This window comes from Conger conger, chromosome 1 (assembly GCF_963514075.1).
Source record: "Conger conger chromosome 1, fConCon1.1, whole genome shotgun sequence".
Classification (NCBI taxonomy): Eukaryota; Metazoa; Chordata; class Actinopteri; order Anguilliformes; family Congridae; genus Conger; species Conger conger.
Window position 1 is genome coordinate 77,628,058 of NC_083760.1, and position 19,912 is coordinate 77,647,969.

Consider the following 19,912-nt stretch of genomic DNA (forward strand, 5'->3'; position numbering starts at 1 on the left):
ATTTCCGGAAACATTAAAAGAGATAGTTTGTTACCAAGAAAGATACGTATTCTCAACTACAGTTAAGTAGTTCCAGGTGGGTATAAGGAGTTCCGGTGATTTAATGTTATCGAAAGGAAGAATATTTTCTGCCTAATATAATGGTACTACAATACTGTTTCGAGATAGAAATAGGACACTAACACCAACACCATATTATGTGCCTTTGTGTTGCCATTTCCACTTTGTGAGCTGAGAATTATAAGGTTCCAACTGACATTTTTGACAAAAATTAGTTAGTGTCCTAAATGTTGTTTATAGGGTACTAAATATATGTGTGAAGTACAAAAATACTGTTTAAACGTATAAAAACTACCTCAAAACTACCCAGAACTACTCAGAACTAATCTTCTAATTATCAGCTCATGATGTTTTATTCACTCCGTATATAATATATATAAATATGGGGACATGAGGCATAAAATGGTTGATTCACCAGGATGTGTGAAAAGATGAAGTCAGTTTTTATACAAAATGTCTATATTTTGTAAACAAATGTGCAACACTATTTACAAACCATATTTTATTGAATATATGTAAATCAGGTAGCAGCAATGTTTCGCTTGTTTGACCTTCCTCAGGTTGCATCAGATGAAGAGAGACACTCTCAGCTTTTTAAACAGTAGTCAGACTGTTAGTATATAATAACATTATTGAAAAGCCAATTTATTCCATTGATACATGATTTCCATACATTTCTCTAGAAGATAAGAAACAGATGACAGCCATTGTTTAAATCTCTGGGACATCTCCAAAAAATAAAAAGAAGGAATCACATAGAATCCTCACAAATAACCAGAAATTAAACTGAACATAGTATGTAATTATTGGCTCCATTATTTATTCTCTCGTGAAGACAGCAGGTCAAATCATAATCCTTCGGGGTCGGCAACCCTGGTCTTCAAGAGTCACAAAAACAGCATCAACCACAACGCAACAACCATCCTGCAGGACCAGGTTGGCGACCCCTGATAATACTCATTGAGACCATTAGGGGTTTATAATGTATGTATCCAAAACAAATACATTCAATGCAATATTCATCACAAACTGATAGAATAATTATTTGTCTTTTTTATTGAGGTCTTGAAAAGGTATAGGCCTGCTAAGAGTAATTCTGATCCATATGATTGCAACTTAAACATCCATCCTTCCATCCAATTTCTAACTGCTTAATCCAGGTCAGGGTCACAGTGGCAACAGGGCAAGCAAAGCAGCCCAGACATCTCTCTCCCAGCGACATCCTCCAACTCAGACCCAAGGCAATCCCAGGCCAGCCAGGAAATATAATTTAATGGTTTTAAACCGAATTAGAAATAAGCTCTTTAAAAATAATCTATCTGAAATTAATGTTTTGGTTTAAACAGAATTTGAGTGGAAAGATGAAATATGAGTGGAGTGGAGACATTTCCCTTGCAACCTTATAATGAATATATTAGGAATAAAACCATCACAGGAAGTAAATATTTCTGGGGTGTTGAGTAAAAATTTGGTGGAAAGTCAGACAGGTTTAAATCCAGTGAAATTTCCTCACTGGGAAAAGACAAATGACTACAAACTATATTTGGCACTCCTTACTCTGAAAAGCTACCGTCATTCCAAATGTACAGCAGTCTGATAGCTTTCCATCTTTATGACAGATGGATCTCTCAGAAGTTATCTTCTCCTTTCTTCTCTTCTCTGATTCTTCAAACTCAATTCCTCTATTTGTTTAACCAAGAATTTCTTGTCACGTCCTTCCTGTTTCCAAGATAAAGAAAAAAACAAAAACAAAACAAATCAAACAAATAAGATAGGATTTCAAATAATAATTTTTACATAGTTTGTATAGGATTATGTAAAATAGTGCAATGCAAATAAATTCCTAAATTAGATTGAACTATTTTGTATGTAAATACAATATAACCACATGGTTATATTGTTGTCACCAGTATGTCACTGTTAAAGACTCACCAATTTAAGTTGTGCTCTTAGGAGTGAAACACTCTGTCCATAGACTGATACCAGGGCAGTGACATATGCCATCACCACACTGTCATAAGTGAGAGAAGAGAGAAGATATATGTAAAAAATATATATTCTGTCACCTTAAACCAAGGCCATGATGTTCAGAAGCAGAGCTCAGGAAGGATGCTACACAGCCCACAGAAGATCTGTAATCTTCAGTCTCAGTCTCTCTCATTTGCCTACTTCCTTATTGTTCTATTGATGTTATATCCAAAGAATATATACAAGTCAATTGCATGAAGAAGTGAAGTAATTCTTAAAATTTCCTTCAAAATCCATTCAGTAAGGAAATCTCAGTCAAAGTCATGGGATAACACTATATCGACACAAAGTCAGCATAACTAAGTCCGATAAAGAGAGATACAATAAGTCAGGAACCTGATGCCACTCACCAGGACACGATGAAGAGAGGGACTGCGAAGGCCTGAGAACCGACGTAGCTCAGGAACTCTTTGGAGGTGTTAGAGAGTGAGTTAAAGGTGTTGGGGACCGCGCTCCACATCGTTGTGAGAGAACGAAATGGGCCGCAGCTCATTGACGGATGAATCCTGTTACACGCGACATTACAGGGTTGTTATTGATGTAGGTAACGTATCTGTGAGTCCAAACTAATACACACCTACAAAGAAGCTACCTAAACATTTAAATAACATTCAAAAATATACAGATATTACACTTACAGGTGTTTCTGTGGTTCATGTTGGGCATTTATTATAACTGAAATTGTAATTCAGGCTGAGCACTAAAACAGTACTAGGGGCAGATACTCACACTGCCACGCTGTATATCAGAGCCAAACAGGCCAGCATCCAGCCAAAGAGAAGCACCAAGAGGAAGAAGAAGTTGGAACTGGTAGAGCGAAAAGTTCGGTCCGCAGGGCGGCAGTTGTAAAACAGAGTAATCTTATAGAGAGACAGAGAGAGCTATGGATTTGGTTTGAAGATTTTATTTTGCTATCACTTTCATACTGTAGTTTTAATGCACAATATGGTATTAGAGCATTAGACCATAAGAAGGTTTGATGACAAGAACAAACCCCAACTCATCTGAACTTCATAAACAGAAACATTCATAACTGCAGAGGTTAAGATGGTAAAGAAATGAAAGAATTTACAGCCACTTTATAGTATACTATAGCCAGCTTTCTGGACTTTAAAGGAGAAGACATGCAAGACTTTTTTTACACCATTCTCATCAAACACAATGCTCAAGCCAAATGTTAAAAGAAGTAACAAATGACTGAACTGAGCCCAAGTGTTTTATTGTCATTTATGAAGGTGTACTTTACCAAGCACAGCTACAGCAGTCCAGCATTAAAAAGATGACAGGGTGATAAGACAAGTGTATAAACAGGAAGTGCAGCAGCACATTTAGACTTTAAAGGGCAACAGTCCCTACAGTATACAGCTTAAAAACATAATTTCACATTTGGCAAACCACAATTAGGATGGAAAATGTAAGACTGAATGGTAGAAATAACCCCCATTATTATCTATTTACAATGTAATAATATGTTTAATGAATTTGTAGCATTTCAGGAGAAGATCATTTCAGATGAGAATCAAAGTAGTGTAGTGGATGTAAGTGTAGCAAGTACAGTGCAGCAAAGCATACCTTTTTGCAGTAGAAGATGATGATGAACTTGGCAGTGTTGATGACAGGCAGGAGAGGACAGAACAAGGCACCGACCCACACCACTGTCTGTCCATAGACCACACCTAAAACGTTCTGTGGAACCACAAATTCCTGTCGCCCCACAAACTTCACCAGCTTCCAAGAGCAGTTATCAACCACCATCCTGAGTAAATTGAGAACAGGGAAATGATCATTACAATCCCTGAAAGAAACCAATAGAGGATCTCACAGATCATAAAAGCTGTCAGCTTCAGCCTACACATGATTTTATTACACTCAGACACACTGAACGTAGACAAAATAATTGAAATGTAACCAACCTGCGTGGAAATTCCACAAGTATCATAACAGCAATGACAGTTATGAAGTCAAACATGGCCAGTTTGTACATCTCCTGGCCCACTCTGGTCTCCCAGCACTGTTTGTGGGAGACAGAGAGAAACCGTGAGGCTTGTGGCTTTCTTAAGTGGGTAAATGTGTTGCAGGTCTGATACAGGGTGAAGGATAGGGAATCAGCTCATTTGATTTGACATACGAAAGAGAGCAAGAAAAAGGTCTGTAAGATGATCTTCTCAGTATCAAAATCCATACATTTGATATGTCAATGTGATGTTTCATACCTATTGAACATCAAGACTAACCCTTCTGCATATGCACAGACCTCTGGCAGAGCTCCGACTAAAGTCAAAAGGATGCAAGGACTGAAAGCTTAATACGTTATGAATTTTACAAGTGAATTCAATGCACCTGTTTTTTTTATTCCATTTCAAGTATCTAATATATAAATACAATAATTATTATATGAAATAAAAGACCTGGTAAAATGAATAGCATGGTGTAACGTTTTTGACATCTGCTGAGCGTCTCTGTGCTAATCTGATATACATAGAGATATGAGCAAAGTACAGGAAGCAAGACCACAAGCAGACAGTTTGCAGACAGTACCGGATATAATGTGTGGTTATATCCACAAGGCTGACACTCTCCCCTCTCCTCTGTGCTGCAAGTGATCTGGCTCCACAGAGTGAAGAGCAAAACTCCCAGACTGACCATGCGCAGAAACACAGCCCTGAGAGAAGCAGAGATGTACAGAATACACCATAAAGCAACGAACACTAAAATAACAGCCTTGCTATCTATCTGTTTCTTAGGCCTGTTTCACAAAGTACACTCTCAGGAATAAAGGTATGAAAAGTGCATAAAAACTTACAAATCCTTGATGTTAGGGCTGTGTCCTAAAGCCAAATAAGATTCTACCCCATAGCCAGCAATATATCATTAATTTGTACCTTTTTGGCTTGAACATTACTGTACTTTCAGGGTGCATTTGGGAAATTTGATCCTTGAAGAACAAAAGCGTACCGCTACCGTCTTTTTATTTCTGAGACTGTAGGATTACTGGATAACTGCACAGAGTAAAACCGCAGCCCCTCACCTCTACCATTCTTCTTTTTCCTTCCTATCATCTCTTTCCTGTCACCTCTCACATTCCTCTAACCCGTAATCTCTGTCCCCTCCTTCACACTGTTTTCCTCTCACCTCAGTAGTGCCAGGATGATGGTAGTGCTGGGGGTGTGTTTCTCCAGCAGGGCTATTTGATCACACAGGAAAGGCACCAGGAAGTTTGCCACCGTAATGACAATGGAAGGCAGGTATTCTACCACCAGACTCCAGAAGTCTGTCCCTTCAAAACTCTGAAAGAGAGAGGTGGAAATGGAATGACACAAAAGACTAGACCAAACAAACTGAAAATATGATTCTTCAGCTCAAAAACGGTCTGTCCCTGCAGTTGAGACTGACCATACCAAATATCAAACACGTATTTTGTCATTGTTTTGCAGCTGTTTGCATGGACACACTTATGTAATTAGAAAACAAGGCTGCAAAGTCTTGTCAGCAAAATGCTAATAATTAAAAAGAAAAATTATTTGGGCCACCCTGGGCCCTCACAAACTAGAGATACTATTCCATAGGCTGGATAACTTTTATAATGGATCACTTCTTATAACGATTGCTACTCAAAATGTTTCTTGTAAACTTGGACCTGAATAGGATTTGTCTATCTGATAAGAATCAAATGCATTAATATCATCAAATGTCAAACAGTATCAGCAGAAATCATCTGCAGAACAAATGTTACAGACGCAGCATTAACATTTCACCTTGCACATTTCATGTGGGTCGGTATTGACCATTCAAATAATGCTGTATGTCAGTCACATAAAGAAATAAAATAAAATGGCTATATGGTTCCTAACTAACCTGGCTAAAATCCGTCGCCAGGAAGATACAGTAGAAAGACGCTCCGATGAGTAGGAGAACAATGAAGTTGAGAAATGCGCGGAGAGAATACAGTCCTATGATCTGAGCCAGGGTCAGGGATGCAGCCTTCAGTTTGATACGCTCCTCCTCCAGATCCACCTGCGGCAGAAATAAAAGAGCGTCTGTTCTGCAGATTGCAGGTATTCCAGACTCAACAAGCACGGTGCAGGACACAAACACATGCCAAGTCCATGAGAGACATAAAGAAACTGGTACAATGAAATACAAAGCAAAAAACAACAACACACACACACACACAGCAGCACTCACCTGCAGCCGGTAACGTATGTTGTTATGTTTCAGTTTGATGGCTCGATCCCCTTGAAGGCCGTAATCCCAGCCTGTGAAAAGCAGCATGCTGTATCCTCCCACTGCCTTGCCCCCTGTTTTAACAGCAATGCGGATTGCACCCCCCATCCTGAGACAAAGGGCAAGAAAGGACATTGTTTTGGTGAAGATCATCACTATGGACCAAAATGTTGTTCTCTAAAACTTAACATCTCTGGACCTTTTGTGGCACTAGCACTCACTGTTTGGGTGACTGAGGGTGTTCAGAGGGGAAGCCGCATTGTTCATATGCCTGAAATGGCCTTTCTAAATTTATGGATAAAGCCTGACGGCATGACTGCCTGCAGGGACTCACCGGATGACTATGCAGATCAGGCAGAAGATGAAGTAGAAGCCTGCCGTGAGCAAATACGCAAGGGGAATATTATATGAGAACTCATTAATGGTCTCCTCAGTATTGTTGTAATAACCATAGAAAAGGTATGAGTATTCCATAAAGCCCTGAAAAAGAAGGAAAATGGAAAGGGGGAAGGGGGTTAAAATGCTGTTACTATGACTGATCACACACAAGAGCACACGCATAATGCACAACTGAATAAAATGACAGGAGGTATGCTTGGGTCCAATAGCGAAGACCTGAACAAACGGCAAGGTTAAGGGGTTTGAATGCAGGACACATTAAAATAAGGAGTTGCTTACCGTTCCCGTAAGTAAGTCAATGAAATAGGTATAGAAATGAACCAAGCCTTGAGGATTGGGGTCATATATTGTACATTCCTCCTTACCTAAGAGACAAATTAAAAAGAATATGTTTTCAAGCCATTATCCAACCCAAAGTATACATTCTACTAGTACAGGATGTGACCCAAAATGAATATTCACAAACTTACATGATCCCAATACCCCACCCACACACATCTTGTGCCTAACAACACCCTTTGGCCATGATTATACTGGAAATATACCACAACCTCTCCTGCCTCATTGTTTTATTATAGTTGTGTTGTTGTAATGTTACAAATGTAGTGGCCTACATTCACATATTTTAAAGAGACTAAAATTACATTTTATCAGCCCCATCCGGAAATCGAGTGACCCAACATGGTGTCTCGACCCACAGTTTGGGAACCACTGTACTAGTATTAATCTACTTTGCCTCACAATTTTTCTTTGCAAAACCTACATTTGAAAGAGCAAAAACATTAATTTCAAAAGCACATAATGTACAGTACAAGAGCAACGATATACATTTTGTTAGTTGCATTGGCAAATCAGTTGCAGTTTATCTGCTGAAATAAAGACACAAAAGGTCATTCTCTTTTGGCAGAGTGTTGCTAAGGTGCAGTTGCTGGAGCAATGTAACACTATTCCACATTCTCACAAGAGATAAGTCAAACAAACACTACAACAATAATCCACTAATCCGCTGTGTAATAGGACATGTATGCACAAAGCGATAGAACTCAAATCAGTGTCTGATGCCATATCTGTGTATGTGAGGGGATTGCATGTTTCACATTGTATGCTTCATTCCATGAAGCCATATTGGCGCGGCATGGGGGGAATTTCAATTTAGCATTAAGTGTACATCAGGGACGGACCAAAAATACCCAATCCAGCTCAGGGAGCAAAACTGACCAATATAGGAGTGCTGCCTCATCCAAAAGCAGGAGATACTACCTCTAAAGACTGAAGTGGCCAGATTAATAAATTATCAATATTCTATAGCAATTTGGCACCTAATTAAGAGCATACTGGATGCACTTGTGCACAGTTTATGTGACCCTTAATCGTCACTATCACCACTATTTCGTATTGAATGTTTAGAATTCAAGCCCATAAAACAGGAGACTGAGCTGCTACTAAATCCAAGGTGGAAGGCTCTAACTGAAGTGTGAGACAAGACAGACATAGCACTGCATGCATCAGTGTTTAGCTAAGTGCTCCACCTCACCTCTGTTTGACTGTATATCCCCAGGGAGTGCAAATGTTAAAATTCACCTCATCATGAATTCATTAAAGCATTGGATTTCACCCTTGTGTCATCTAAATGACACCCTTGCAACTGACTGGCAGACAAACACTTCACAGAAAAATTCAGTGAAAAACATGTAGCCAGCTCTCATCCCATGCCGACTGCTCTTACCAGCACTGATATTCAGTTCAATATTGTTGCCAGAGTTATTGGATCGAAAGACGATACTTGGGATAAGGACGAAAGATGCAATCAACAGGAACGAGAAGAAGTTGAGCACCACCAAGAACCGCAGAAACAGGAAGTAGGATTGGACACCTCCACCAAAGTGTCCTGCCCAGAAAGACAAAGGCAGTGGTGTAACATTGACCAAAATCCCAAAACAATCAATGACATTTCAAACTGAACTGGGTACCACAAAACTTAAAAAATCAAAAGGAAGTGTTATTCTTCTTCTTCTTCTTCTTCTTCTTCTTCTTCACAAACACAGTTTGTGTGACTAACCAAACTCTTTTCGTAAAGAACACAAATAATTATTGATCTTTTCATTTCCTCATTATAAGCAGTTTTTCATTCTTATCCATCTAAGACCAGGCAATACATTTTTGTCCCCTGTAAAGAACAGGCATCTCTGGCCTTATTCTCGGGAATCATATATTCTACTGTACTGAAACGAGAATTAAATGTAAATAATTACTGCCAGGTCTCAGGAAATTGTGTAATCACTTTCTTCATCACTTATTAACCAGATTAATATTGTCAATCCAGGAAAACACAGGCAACATGCACATACCCTGCCACTAGCTTTACTCCAGTCCACTAGCTCTAGTCAAGAGGGTAAACCCCATGGCTGATGGTAGAATGCATACTTGCATGATGACAGTGCTCAAGCTGGATGAACCACCTGACAACCCCTTGCTTATGAACTATAACAGGGCTGCCCAAACGTGTTCCTGGAGATCTACCAACCTGTAGGATGTCATTGGCAATTAAAGAAGATCTGTTGAATGAGGTTAATTTAGGGTTGAAGTGAAAGACTACAGGATGACTGATCTCTAGGAATAGGGTTGGGCAGTCCTGAACTAGAACAAGACAGCTCAGTGAAGCCTCTTCTTAGGACATAGAGGGTACGACCACATTCAGGATGAGAGATTCTCCTCACCCCCTATCTTTTGTAGACCTCGACGCCACAAGACAACATAGGCTAGGGCACCACCAGCCCCTTCTTGAAACCTCTTCAGTGTTTTTGACCTGTGCATCTTCCAGGACTGCCAGCTGGACACAACTGGTACCTTCATCTGCTGTACCTGCCTAAATTAAATCCATAGAAGAACAGGGAATAGCAATCATGCTGGGAAGAAAAACTGTCATCGGGTAAGAGCAAGTCTACATTCACTGAAGAAAGGAATACACAGCTAGAAATCAACAAACATGCAAAACAAAACAGAAGTAGGAAGGGATATAACATAATAATTCTATTTAGCATCATTAAATTATGATATCCTTGTACACCATCTTTCTTTGTTTTCAGCTACCCTGAAACTTCCTTCATATCAAGATTTAACAAAGGATGATACTCCAGGGCTGGTATATTTCTGCTGAAATGACAAAACTCCCTCCCCCTTCCTCCAAACAATCAAGGGCTCCTTCAAGAGCTTTCTGTCCAGCACTGCTAAGCTAAAATTCTCCTTCCCAAAGGACAAATAAATCAAACTGCTTATATGCGTTACCTAATGGATTTTTTGAGTGCCATGGGTAAAGGTAACTCTTTAAGGTCTTGTCTTGTTTCATCGTCCTTCTGATCTGGGTTCCAGTTAAACTGAGGTGAGCTCCCGTCCGCACCATTAGAGGGTCTTCTCCTTAACCTCAGTGACTCTTGTTGACTAGGGTAACTGTAGCCTTAAGGTAAAAAAGAATGGTAACATGATCTCCAAACATATTCCCCCACCTTGATACATACATTCAAGAAAGACTATATAAAATTAACAGTACAGGTAATGAGCTATATTGTATGCTCAAAAATGGAAAATTGAATATAGAATGTCATATTTCTTATGAACATAAAATAACATCATATTCCCATTTATGGATCATTACTTATTACTTATTTTATTACTTATTGTCTTTTTTTGCTCCTCACAAATTCAAGAGGTGTGAATTTTGGGAGGCACTGTATAGGTATAAGTCACTATTTCACATGATAATCTTTAAATCTATCAATATTCAAATGAACACAACATATAGTTGTACTTTTTTTCAAAAGATATGCAAGAAAAAATATGCTTTAAGGGCATGGTATAGTATTTAATTGTATGATTACTGGATACGCCCCTGCTCTCTGTAGAAAAGAGAACAGATCGCACATAGAGCTGAGCTGAACACATTACCTGCCATGGCTGAGCCATCTGTCTGTAATCCATTCCTGTCCATGATGAAACATGAAAATCTCCGAAGGAAGCCCTTAAAGACAAGTCCACAATGCAGCAGCAGTGCCTACCACGGCACCTGTGTTGCTCTATTGAGAAAGTCCGAATACACAACTGTATTTTCTGGCACTGGTCATTAGATATGGCAGAAGCCACTCCCTTGTTCAGTTACATTCAATCCAGGAAGCTTTCACCTGAACTTTGCTTCACATGCAAATGGCCATTTATTTCCATGGCCTGTACTTCCTCCTACTGTTTAACCCATTCAAGCCTGTATTCAGGGTGCGTGCGCACGCCTCCTACAACTCACTCTTAAGGATTAAGGCAAGAGATGTGAACATAAAATCATCAACGATGTTTCATATTTCATATTGTAATGGAAACACACTGTCTAACCCCCACACTTCAGTGTGATGTTAATTTATAAGAAACTAAGTAATGGTACATTTTACACAGCTACTTCAGTGAGTACTGTCTAGATCAGGGGTGTCAAACTCCAGTCTTTTTGGTTTTTGGTGTGTTTCAGCACGTTTTTGAGTTTCACTGGTTTTTGGTGTGTTTCAGCACGAGATATACATTTCTAAGTCTTTCATTGACTAAAGAGTTCACACACCTTGTTCTCAAGGCCTCAATTGGCTGCTGATTGAAAGTAAACCATAAATACCTGCAGACACTGCGGCCCTCCAGGACTGGAGTTTACCACCTCTGATCTAGATCATTTTAAATGGCTCAATTTGACTGGTTTGAGGGGAGAGGAGTAACATGGATCAATTTTCATATGCAGGGATACTAGTTTATGGATATGCTCAGTATCAGAGCATGCATGCATGTACACTGCAGGGGACACAGTGTGTGTGTGTGTGTGTGTGTGTGTGTCAGAGCTGAAAAGAAACAGGTTAACCATTTGAAAGTGACATAATCCTAATAATGGGTTAAACCCCTGGTATTTATTGCATGTACACAGAAAGGTTAGATTCATGAGCCATTTTCTGTAACTACAGTGGTTAAAAAATTGTATCCACCAAAACAGATCAACACAATATTTGCTCAACAAAAATCACAGATAGAAATGACGAGGCTTTGAGACAGTGTAGGAAATACGCTGATGCATTTTGTTTGTAATGCTGCACAGCAGGAAGGCATGGAGGTTACAATCTTTACAGACACAATGAGAGGCAAATGTTTTGACATGTAAACACAGGATCAGATGATCAAAATGAGCAGAGAACAGAAGAAAAGATACAGGCCTGGATCATATGGCACGAGTGTAGCTGAATCAGGGAGGTCTGACAAACAAAAAACTGCTTTGCCTTTTATATGGTAATATACAGTAAAGAAAGGAGCATACTGCCATGGAAAGGGGAGTTTCACTACAGTCAAAGTTTTGGCAAAGAATAGGAATAGCATGACAAAGAAAAAGGGATGAGATCATATAAGATTTCAGGGAAATTATCAATGCGTGTTCAAATTCAGCATGAAAGCCACGGCAATTTATTTGCAAAAACTAATTGTCTTTCTAAAAAATGAAAAGCATTAGCCTTTCCCTGTCCTACATATATTGGACCACTGAACCTTGGGGCTGTATGCAGTATGCCAGGCCTTACTGCATACATGTCATACCAGTACAATTGCAAGCATCCATTTGAAACTAAGAACTACCTTAATATAAAACACACCATTGTAGTTTAATAACCAAAATACGCAGTATAATTGAGTTATGAATTGGTATTATACTGTTTACTGTGCACATTTTGTCCAAAGCTGTGATGGTCCCCATTTAATGTGGCAGTAGTAGTTTGGCAGTAAGGAAACACTGTGAGAAGAGTTGTACAGAAACAGAATTAAAAGCATAAAAGCACAGATATTCCTCTCTTTTTTTCAGCCTATTAAGGGGATATTTTTATGAAGCTCAATTACCTCTCCTGTAATAAAATCTGGGAGAGACTACACAATGATCAATCATGTTTACAGGCTGGTTATTTTATAGATTAATTTACAGCACACATTAAAGCTCCCAAATGCTCATGCTGATGGCCTCAGCTTCACATACAAAAGAAGCCTTTTAAAAATGACTTGCATTGCAAACAAATCTCAAAAGTGCAAAGCAACATTTACAACATAAGACATCCTGGGCTTCTTTCTCTCACTTTCCAGTAATGCAATATCAGCTCAGTACAATAACGTTTTTCAGCCATCTTACATTCTAAAACAATTTAAATCCTTTCTTGGATTCCATTGTGTATTGAATGTTCTTGTGGGAACTACAGCCGGTAGATGAAGATTGGCGATTCTTAAAATTATTTTTTTATTGCAGAGAAGAAACTGTTCCTTTTTCCTGTTGTGCTAAATGACAGATGGATTAGAATTTCCCTGAATTTACTGGAATGAAATATGCAAATTGGACACGTATCACATTTGTGTAGATTTGAGGTTCTTCTGAAAATCATATTCTGTAGACTGACTACAGGCAAAGGGACAGAACTATGTTACCTTAAATAACATCTGCTCTGGCTCCAGCAATTGAGGATTTCGATCCGAAAACTAACTGAAATGTCTTAATTTCTCGAGGTAACAGAATGCTGGTTGAAAAATGTACAGTTGAAGTGTGATAATGAGATCTTGAGTTGTTTTAGCATTTAGTTGAAAAATAAAATTCAAAATCACTTATACTAATAAATAAATAAAAAATCCAGAGAACCATTAGCTTGTTCACTTTTGCTATGTTCTAAACTGATAATAATGAAGGAAATTAATTGGTATGCAAGTTATTATGAATAATTTGTGAAAATGTGAAGATATAGAAGCACATGGTGTACGCGTTCCATAGTAATCTGGAAATGTTTATGCATTTGCAGCCATTATTAAACATGTTTTGTAGCTACATACAGCCCGAATTCTCTTTCATTCACACAATAAAAAGTACATTCATAAGCACTCGGACTAAGACTGCTCACTTCCTTTGCAATGTCACTCTTCTAAAACATGAAAATAACTGATGTGGCTCGACCCTGTCCTAGACACACATACAGTACTGTGTAAAAGTAATGTAAAAAATGAAAATAAAAAATGAAATAAAACGAAATTTACTATAAAAATGTAAACGATAAAAAGCAGTAAATAGTTCCATTTAAATCAAATCAATATTTGTTGTGACCACTCTTCACCTTCAAAACTGCATCACTTATCTAAGGTAGACAGTCCTGTAGCTTAAAAAGAGAATCAGCTGGTAGGTTGTTCAAACATAGTGGAGAACTTGGCACAGTTTATACCTGAAAACTGGTCTATTACTTAATAATGTTCTCTCTAACATAGAATTTTTGTTTGGAAATCTCAAATTTACTGTTTTCTATGGGCAGACAAATGTGGAAAACAAAAAAAAAATCTAGGGTGCCTAAGACTTTTGCACAGCACTGTACATGCACAGATGCATATGTTTGTGCGTGAGTGAGTGAGTACATATGTGTGTGGTGTATGTGTGAATGTGTGCATATACGCCTGTATGATTTGTAACTTGATGCCTCCATTGTAAAACCAATTTCCATAATAATTACAATATGCACATCACGACTCCCAAGTTTGTTCTATTTCAGATCTGACAGTGCTTGTTGGGAGTTGTAGTTCAGTTACCATGATCTCTACCGTTCCCCCTCCATCTCATTGATCATTCTATTCTCTCACCTCCTCTTTTAGCTTCTCGTCTTTTTTCACTTTTTTCACCATCAAAGCCTTCCCCAGCAATATGCACCCGAGTGCAATGACATGGATGCAGAAATATATAGTGGTCCAATAATGGATAGTGTCCCAGAAACCTAACAAAACAAAACCCATGCACATGTAATCGTAAGCTCTCATCTTGAAGAACCAGTGAACCCAGTCGAAGATGTTTTGTCCAGCGGGCCCCAGTCTGGCTCTAACGGTACTCTCCAGGGCAGACTCTGCCCCCATGCAGAGTGGAATAGTGAGGAAGGAGAGGTAGTAGCCAGGATGGAGACCGTGCCAGTAGGCGCTGATAAACATGGTCCACGCAGCTCTGAGCACCAAGATAGTGAGAAAGAGAGAGAATGACTTAACAGCGCCTGTGTCTTTACTAGCATTAATTTACATGACATTATTCATATTACATGCAATTACTTATATTTTTTTGCATTGCTGTTTTTAACTGTTTGCTAAATTTTGACTGTACTGCAAGACATTTTTTTTATGATAATCATATGCAGACACAGCTCTAATGAACTTTTTTGCTAACACATCTTTACAGGCAAATGGATGGAAATACAAAAAACTAATGAAATGACAAATAATCATTCACATTTAAAAAGACTAACTATTGCGGTCACTGTGAAGTGATTAGGTGAAGTGCAGAGCTTACTTGAGCGTGTATCCTTTGAAAGGACTGTTGGGGTAGATATAGTGATGTAGCCACCACTGCACGGACATGTTCCAGTATCTCATTCCATGTCTCACTTTCACACAGAATTCAGTGTTGTAGCAGTCAATGTTCTGGATGGTTTTGAAGTCGTAAACAACGGGTGAATCGGGATCAGGGCTGGAGGGGAGGGAACAGGCCTCAAGCTCACATTACACCAGTGAATTATCTATGAGGTTTGACAGCTGTTTACATGCTGTTCATCACATTCCAAATGTGGATTTCAATGGCAGGCAATTTTGTGTTAAAGAGACCAAAGAAATATTTACCCAAAAAGTAAAAGGGTTGGTCAATACCCTCATTTAGGGCAACTTTGTACAAATATTAATAATAAATAGTAAACTGTTGTGTTAAATAATAGAATACAAGCCAACACAAAATGTTCTCGCAACGTATATTTGCTGGAATGCCACCAAAAAAGGTAACCCAAAAGGAAAACTTACCACTAAAGAAGTCAAACAACTGCTGCTGGCTAACGACATGAGAAAACGCTCACCTGTGCTGCACAGTGGGCCCCCCGCCGGGCTTGGACATGGCTCCTTCCGGGTAGCAGCCCAGCCCTGCACTGATGCAGCCCGCTTCTGCACCGCACCAGGCTGCGTAGAACCGCATCCGGAACACGAAGAACACTGCCGTCATGTAGAACAACCTGACAGCACGGAGGAAGTCCACATCAACCGCCAATCAGCGCGCTTTAACGCCACGGCGGGAAAACACAATATAACTACGAACAGCACTTATCTGTGAATTCACTGACCCATTTCAGTTACAAATGAAAATACCGGAAACGAAAAAGCATAGCTATCGACCGATAAACTTCTGGAAAGACTTGCCTGAAGAAGAAGTGATGCTCTAGGAACTGATCTGTGCGCACGTAAGCCAGGGGGAAGTAGAAGTTCACAAACAGGAAGAGGGCTCCGTACATGGGCACAAATTGCAGGCGGCGGAGGCAGGGCTCACAGCCAGGGAGAGAGGTGGGGTTTGGCTGCTGAATCCAGTCAGCGTAGGTTTGATAACGAAAGAATGGGCCTAGAGATGGGGAAGGGTTGAGAGGGAAAGGAAGAACGGGGGAGTTGCAGTGAATGATGTGGGATGGTATGAAGGGAGTTGGCATAAACAGACGGCGTGGAGCAGAATAGGAAATACATGGAAAATGGTATGAAGGAATATAATTATCAATATAATGCTACAATATGCTAAAATATTACCCTTCAACAGGTTATATTACCATTTAATTCAAAACTACAAATCTTGAAACTTTAGACGGTGGCTCTCAGTTAGTAAAAACACATCTTTACATTATTTGTTTTATACTGAATAAATATAACAATAAACCATGTATTGATCTTTAATTGGGTAATCTAGTAAGGACAGTACACTAATTGGGAATTATAACAGCCATATTACCCACAGAGAAAGTCTAGCAGTGCAACAATTTACATTTTATCATATAATTTTACTGCCGTTTCACTTATCGAAATAGAAATAAGAAATAAGAAGCACCTGTCATCATTCCAATGTAACAGTAGCTATAGGAAATTATATCATAAAACGAAGGCTCTTGGGAAAGTCCTCCAATCACAGAGGACTTGGAAAATGAGCTCACATCCTGTTTTTTCATCAGGCGAAAACTCTGCACCTCATTGGCTAGACTGACCATCTGTATTTAGAGGAAAGGTAAGAATAATGTTAAGGCAGACTCATATAATTCAGAGCTTAAATAAAATCCGGTTCTGTCTGTATTATAGCTGCTGGATTGTAACATAATACAGATTTTAAATTACAAACATATGTAATATATTAAATATATATATTTAATATATATATATATACATTTTATTCTTTTCAAGTTTCAGTTATATGTTCTGTTATCATTGCCAGGGTATATTTCGATTTCTCAGATGCAAGATTGGCAACATGCTCTCTGCTGTGGTTTTACTTGTGATTCTTTTTTTCCTGTAATTGGTTGTCAGTTTAAAAAAAAAAAAACTTTTGGCATACAAGCCAAATTTCTGCATCCGGCTGTAGGGAAATACCTTTTCTGTTGCTAAATTTTAGCTGATGGCCATCTACATGCAAGTAAAAGGCTGTTTCCAACTACACCCACAGGGATCTCAACTGTCACACTTATGAAACTAAATATAGAAGAAGTCTGCCCTAGTTATCTATGGCTGGTTAATATGACACACAATACTGAGTGAGTTTGAGTATAGACTAGTATACAATTACATGCACATTTCATCAATGTGGTTTCCCTTGCACTGGAAGGGGACGGCTTAAAAGAACATAGTAAAGTCTTCAATTGCATGATACAGATATGTGAGGCAAAATGTACCTTCAGTGTGAGAAGAAGTTGGACTGCATTAGCAAACGGTGATGATGGTGGTAAGCCAAACAAGGTGCCCAACCGGAAAAACAAGAGGTACAGAAAGGTCCAGCCCAGGGAAAGATGGGGCGCACTCCTAGGAAGGACATACAGGATAAGAAAAAATGACACCTGCAAACATATCAATACATAATAGGATGTCAGTTTAATATTTAATTTATACAGCGATGTGCATGTGAGCTTCCTGGAGAAATTCTTAATTATAGAACTACAGCCCTTTCCAACAAGTATTAGACTTTTTTTTTTTAATGCTCTACCTGAGAAGGGCAGGTAGAAATGTACGTGCTGCAGATGGGACCGTGTATATATCTGTGTAACTGCCCTCACCTCCAGTTGAACTTTATGATAGCCCATGTTCCTAGAATGGTGATCAGTGAGTGCAGAGTGTAAATCCCACAGATTGCTATAGTAATGGATAAGCCCAGGAGCAAAGCTGCCCCTTGTTTGACTGGAGGACCTGTTGAACATGAATAAAAAAAGAAAACAGCAGAGAGAAACCATTTGTTAAATCCACTACCATTAGCTTCTTTTTAAATTACTAATCATGTGTGGAAGTCACTGACATTTGAGACCAAATACATGCATGCATGCATTGAACAATAAAAAACAAAGTTCTGGACAGGTAACAGACATTTCTTCACACTCACTCAGATAGCGAAACAGAAATCCCACAGGTATGCAGATGGCAAGGATTCCAAGATAGGTGAGTTCCTCTGGAGACATCGTTCTATCGTCAAAGAAACGTGCAATGACTTTCTGAGCATTATGTTAATGTATACCAGATTTGGTGCCTTAAGACTTCAAAGACAACCTGGATTTCACAATTACTCTGACCAAGTGCTGCGGCTATGATTTTGACTGCCAAGTGCACCTGACACCAACTTGATATTTATCATTCTTTCCAGAATACAGCTGCTTATCTGGAAAAATAAACTCTAAAATGTATCCATAGATACTGCTAATTTTTGGTTTGTGTGCCAAACAAATGGTATAGTCATGTTAAAACTTACAACATATTTCTGTGTAAGCTCGGGAGGATTTGCAACCATGCAAATGCAGTGCTAGTTCACCATTAGTTGCACATTAGGTCAGTACAAAACTGTTTATCCGTCAATTTGAATATGAACAGTGCCATTGTCGGATTCTGTTAGGACAGCGAATACAAATATAAATAAACTGCTTATAAAACATTTGGCAAGATGTTCTAGCTACTCTAAAAGTTTACCATATGCAGTAGACTCCATTGTAAGCCTGTTGAATGAATGAACAAAACAATAAATTGATAAAGCCTTCGCTGTCCAAGACAGTTAAAACCACAGATTGTAATACATATTAGCTCAACCTTGTAAGTTTACCTACGACCCCCTGAAAAGTTCATCGTTCTAATAATTAAGAAGTGCTGACTTTACCAGCGTCAGAAAGCTGAAATATTACTGTAGAGGGGCTGCCAGTCTCCCTTAACAAAAGGTCTGTAGTAACATGTGGTGACATCTACATATTGCACAACTAGGAAATATGAGGTCTAGCTAGATAATCTAGCCATTCTAGTAAATAGCGGATAGCTCATTTCATTTTGTATGGTGAAGTGATTTCCTCAGTGGTTGTGACCCTAATGCAGAAACCCATGGAAGAACGTTAGCTAGTTAGTAAACGGCGAATTGTCTTACGCAGTAGACGCACTAGCAAGCTTAGTACCACACTATCTAGCTAGCTTGGTATCGAAAGCATTTGATTCAACAAAATCGATCTGAATCCTGTCAATAAAACATCTAATGCAAATGCAATATAACGCATGTAAAGCGTCGCGTGGCTAAATTTCAAGGAGGCTATACTCACGGTTGTATGCTTGCTAGTTCCCTTGTTTAGATAGCTAGCTAATGCACACAACTCCCCTTCAAACCTTCGTTTCAGAGCTACTTCCTACTGTATCGCTTCAACCTGTCATTCAAAACAGCGCTCCACCCACAACACAGCGACTGAGGGGCGTGATTGTCAGCTTGGCCTTACCTTGTATTTATAAAAAATCTTGAGGAATTACATCCTTGTAAACAATACACATTGGGCAAATATATTAGCAATTTAATTAACTGCAGCCCTACCAGTATTCGTGAAACTTGCAGGCTGTCTATTAAATGGCAAGCATACGTAAAATGCTGGGAAGCACTTAAAATGTGTGACTCTTCCCATTTTATATGTTATATAAAAACAGGGAAATTTATTCAAAATGCAATACGACTCGTTGAAATAATGTTATAATAGTAGACTTTTCACAAAAGTAGTTTAGCTAAGCTAAACGAAATGTTTACAACTGCATTATCTTAAAATCTCAGGACTTTGTATTTTGACGTAGACAGCTACAATGATTTACACAGGACACTTTTGCGTTTAGCATTCCTGTTATAAAGGTG

At 38.8% G+C, this 19,912-nt stretch overlaps 2 protein-coding genes across 3 annotated transcripts; both read right to left on the reverse strand.

Moving 5' to 3' along the window:
• Nucleotides 1–653: 653 nt before the first annotated feature.
• Nucleotides 654–10,797, reverse strand: tmc4 (transmembrane channel-like 4). The gene is made up of 16 exons (XM_061216029.1): nucleotides 10,654–10,797; nucleotides 9,997–10,165; nucleotides 9,429–9,577; nucleotides 8,438–8,599; nucleotides 6,991–7,076; nucleotides 6,647–6,792; nucleotides 6,274–6,421; nucleotides 5,944–6,102; nucleotides 5,221–5,375; nucleotides 4,627–4,750; nucleotides 4,002–4,099; nucleotides 3,661–3,844; nucleotides 2,818–2,948; nucleotides 2,439–2,594; nucleotides 1,993–2,071; nucleotides 654–1,779 (listed from the first exon to the last, which is right to left on the reverse strand). The coding sequence occupies exons 1-16, from the start codon at nucleotides 10,694–10,696 to the stop codon at nucleotides 1,696–1,698; spliced, it is 2,073 nt and encodes a 690-aa protein (XP_061072013.1). The 5' UTR covers nucleotides 10,697–10,797; the 3' UTR covers nucleotides 654–1,695.
• Nucleotides 10,798–11,783: 986 nt separating this feature from the next.
• Nucleotides 11,784–19,479, reverse strand: mboat7 (membrane bound O-acyltransferase domain containing 7). Of its 2 annotated transcripts, XM_061245775.1 has the most exons (10): nucleotides 19,341–19,442; nucleotides 18,730–18,755; nucleotides 18,152–18,231; nucleotides 17,832–17,961; nucleotides 17,454–17,580; nucleotides 16,622–16,778; nucleotides 15,952–16,147; nucleotides 15,615–15,767; nucleotides 15,062–15,238; nucleotides 11,784–14,722 (listed from the first exon to the last, which is right to left on the reverse strand). In XM_061245775.1, exons 3-10 carry the CDS (start codon nucleotides 18,225–18,227, stop codon nucleotides 14,359–14,361), a joined length of 1,380 nt encoding a protein of 459 aa, XP_061101759.1. In that variant the 5' UTR covers nucleotides 18,228–18,231; nucleotides 18,730–18,755; nucleotides 19,341–19,442; the 3' UTR covers nucleotides 11,784–14,358. The 2 variants fall into 2 exon arrangements, with proteins under 2 accessions (XP_061101759.1, XP_061101750.1); XM_061245766.1 differs by lacking the exon at nucleotides 18,730–18,755 and having other exon boundaries at nucleotides 19,341–19,479.
• Nucleotides 19,480–19,912: the final 433 nt, after the last annotated feature.

Coding starts and splice junctions, on each gene's coding strand:
- tmc4 (XM_061216029.1), bottom strand. CDS start 10,696: ATGGACAGGAATGGATTACAGACAGATGGCTCAGCCATGGCAG. Junction 6,793..6,990: donor TTGACTTACTTACGGGAACG/GTAAGCAACTCC, acceptor CTTCTTTTTCAG/GGCTTTATGGAATACTCATA. Junction 6,422..6,646: donor CTGATCTGCATAGTCATCCG/GTGAGTCCCTGC, acceptor CCTTTGTCTCAG/GATGGGGGGTGCAATCCGCA.
- mboat7 (XM_061245766.1), bottom strand. CDS start 18,227: ATGTCTCCAGAGGAACTCACCTATCTTGGAATCCTTGCCATCTGCATA. Junction 15,239..15,614: donor GGGCCCACTGTGCAGCACAG/GTGAGCGTTTTC, acceptor CCTCCCCTCCAG/CCCTGATCCCGATTCACCCG. Junction 14,723..15,061: donor TTCAAAGGATACACGCTCAA/GTAAGCTCTGCA, acceptor CTTGGTGCTCAG/AGCTGCGTGGACCATGTTTA.